Source organism: Eimeria acervulina, genomic scaffold (assembly GCF_000499425.1).
Source record: "Eimeria acervulina Houghton genomic scaffold, Eah_scaff1293, whole genome shotgun sequence".
In the NCBI taxonomy this organism is placed as follows: Eukaryota; Apicomplexa; class Conoidasida; order Eucoccidiorida; family Eimeriidae; genus Eimeria; species Eimeria acervulina.
In genome coordinates this window covers 1-1,016 of record NW_013550296.1, presented here as the reverse complement: position 1 = coordinate 1,016, position 1,016 = coordinate 1, and the positions used below count along the sequence as shown (strand labels likewise).

General features: G+C 57.1%; 1 protein-coding gene across 1 annotated transcript; it reads left to right on the top strand.

Moving 5' to 3' along the window:
- Positions 1 to 29: 29 nt before the first annotated feature.
- EAH_00058100 (hypothetical protein, conserved) lies at positions 30 to 1,016 on the top strand (the record flags this gene model as incomplete). Its single annotated transcript, XM_013397350.1, has 2 exons — positions 30 to 614; positions 822 to 1,016. Coding segments are annotated over 2 exons (780 nt in total), but the record flags the coding sequence as incomplete, so codon positions are not given.

Genomic DNA, 1,016 nt, shown 5'->3' with positions numbered 1-1,016 from the left:
TGTGCTGCAGTGCAGCAGGGGTACGGACGATGTCTGCTGCAGCTGCTGCTGCTGCTGCAGCAGCAGCCGCTGACAGAAGCATCTACAGTGTGAGCAGCAGGAGCAGGGGCAGCAGCAGCAACAGCAGCAGCAGCAACTGCGTGTGCATAGGGAGCCTAGCGCCGCAGCAGCAGGGTTTATCTGTCTTGTGTGTTGTAGCAGCAGCAGAAGAAGATCAGCTGCTGCGTGGAGTACAGCAGCACAAACTGTTGTTTCGTGTTGCTGATAGCAGCGGCTCAATTATTGCTGCTCTGTCCTTAGGGCTGCTGCGCTCTGCTGCTGCTGCTGCTGGAGCAGCAGCAGCAGCAGCAGCAGCAGGACCCGCTGCTTCTGCTGCTGCTGCTGCTTCGACTGCAGCAGCAACAGCAGCAGGAGGCGGAGGGAGAAATGGGCAGCTGTCTGCTGCTGCTTCGGGAGCAGCAGCAGCAGCAGCAGCAGATGCAGCAGCAGCAGCAGCTTCAGTCTCAAGTGCAGGTGTTTCCGCAGCAGAAGCAGAAGCCTTAAAATTGCTGCTGCCGCCTTCTGCTGTTTTGCTGCTAGAGGGTGCATACACCTCTTGGGTCGGCAATAAACTTGTACGCAATAGCTGCTGCTGCTGCTGCTGCTGCATTTGCTATATTGATCTTGTCTCTGCTGCTGCAGCTATTGGGAGTGGCAAGCCGCATGCTGTACTGCTGCACGACTTTTGCTGCTGCTGCTGCTGCTGTATAACTGCTGCTGTTCTCTTACTGCCGCTGTTCTCTTACTGCTGCTGCTGCTGCTGCTGCTGCTGCTGCACTTAGGTTTTGTGCGTCAGCGAAGAGGGGCCTCGCGTCGGTCTTCCAGGTGGCCGCATTAAAGTGTTGGGTTTCTCTGCTCTTTGCTTCTCTTTAACTCCTGATCGCAGCAAAGCATTTGCAGCAGCAACAGGAGCAGCAGCAGCAGCAGCAGCAGCAGCAGCAGCAGGGGGAGGGCCTGCTGCTGCTAATCCTGCTTCC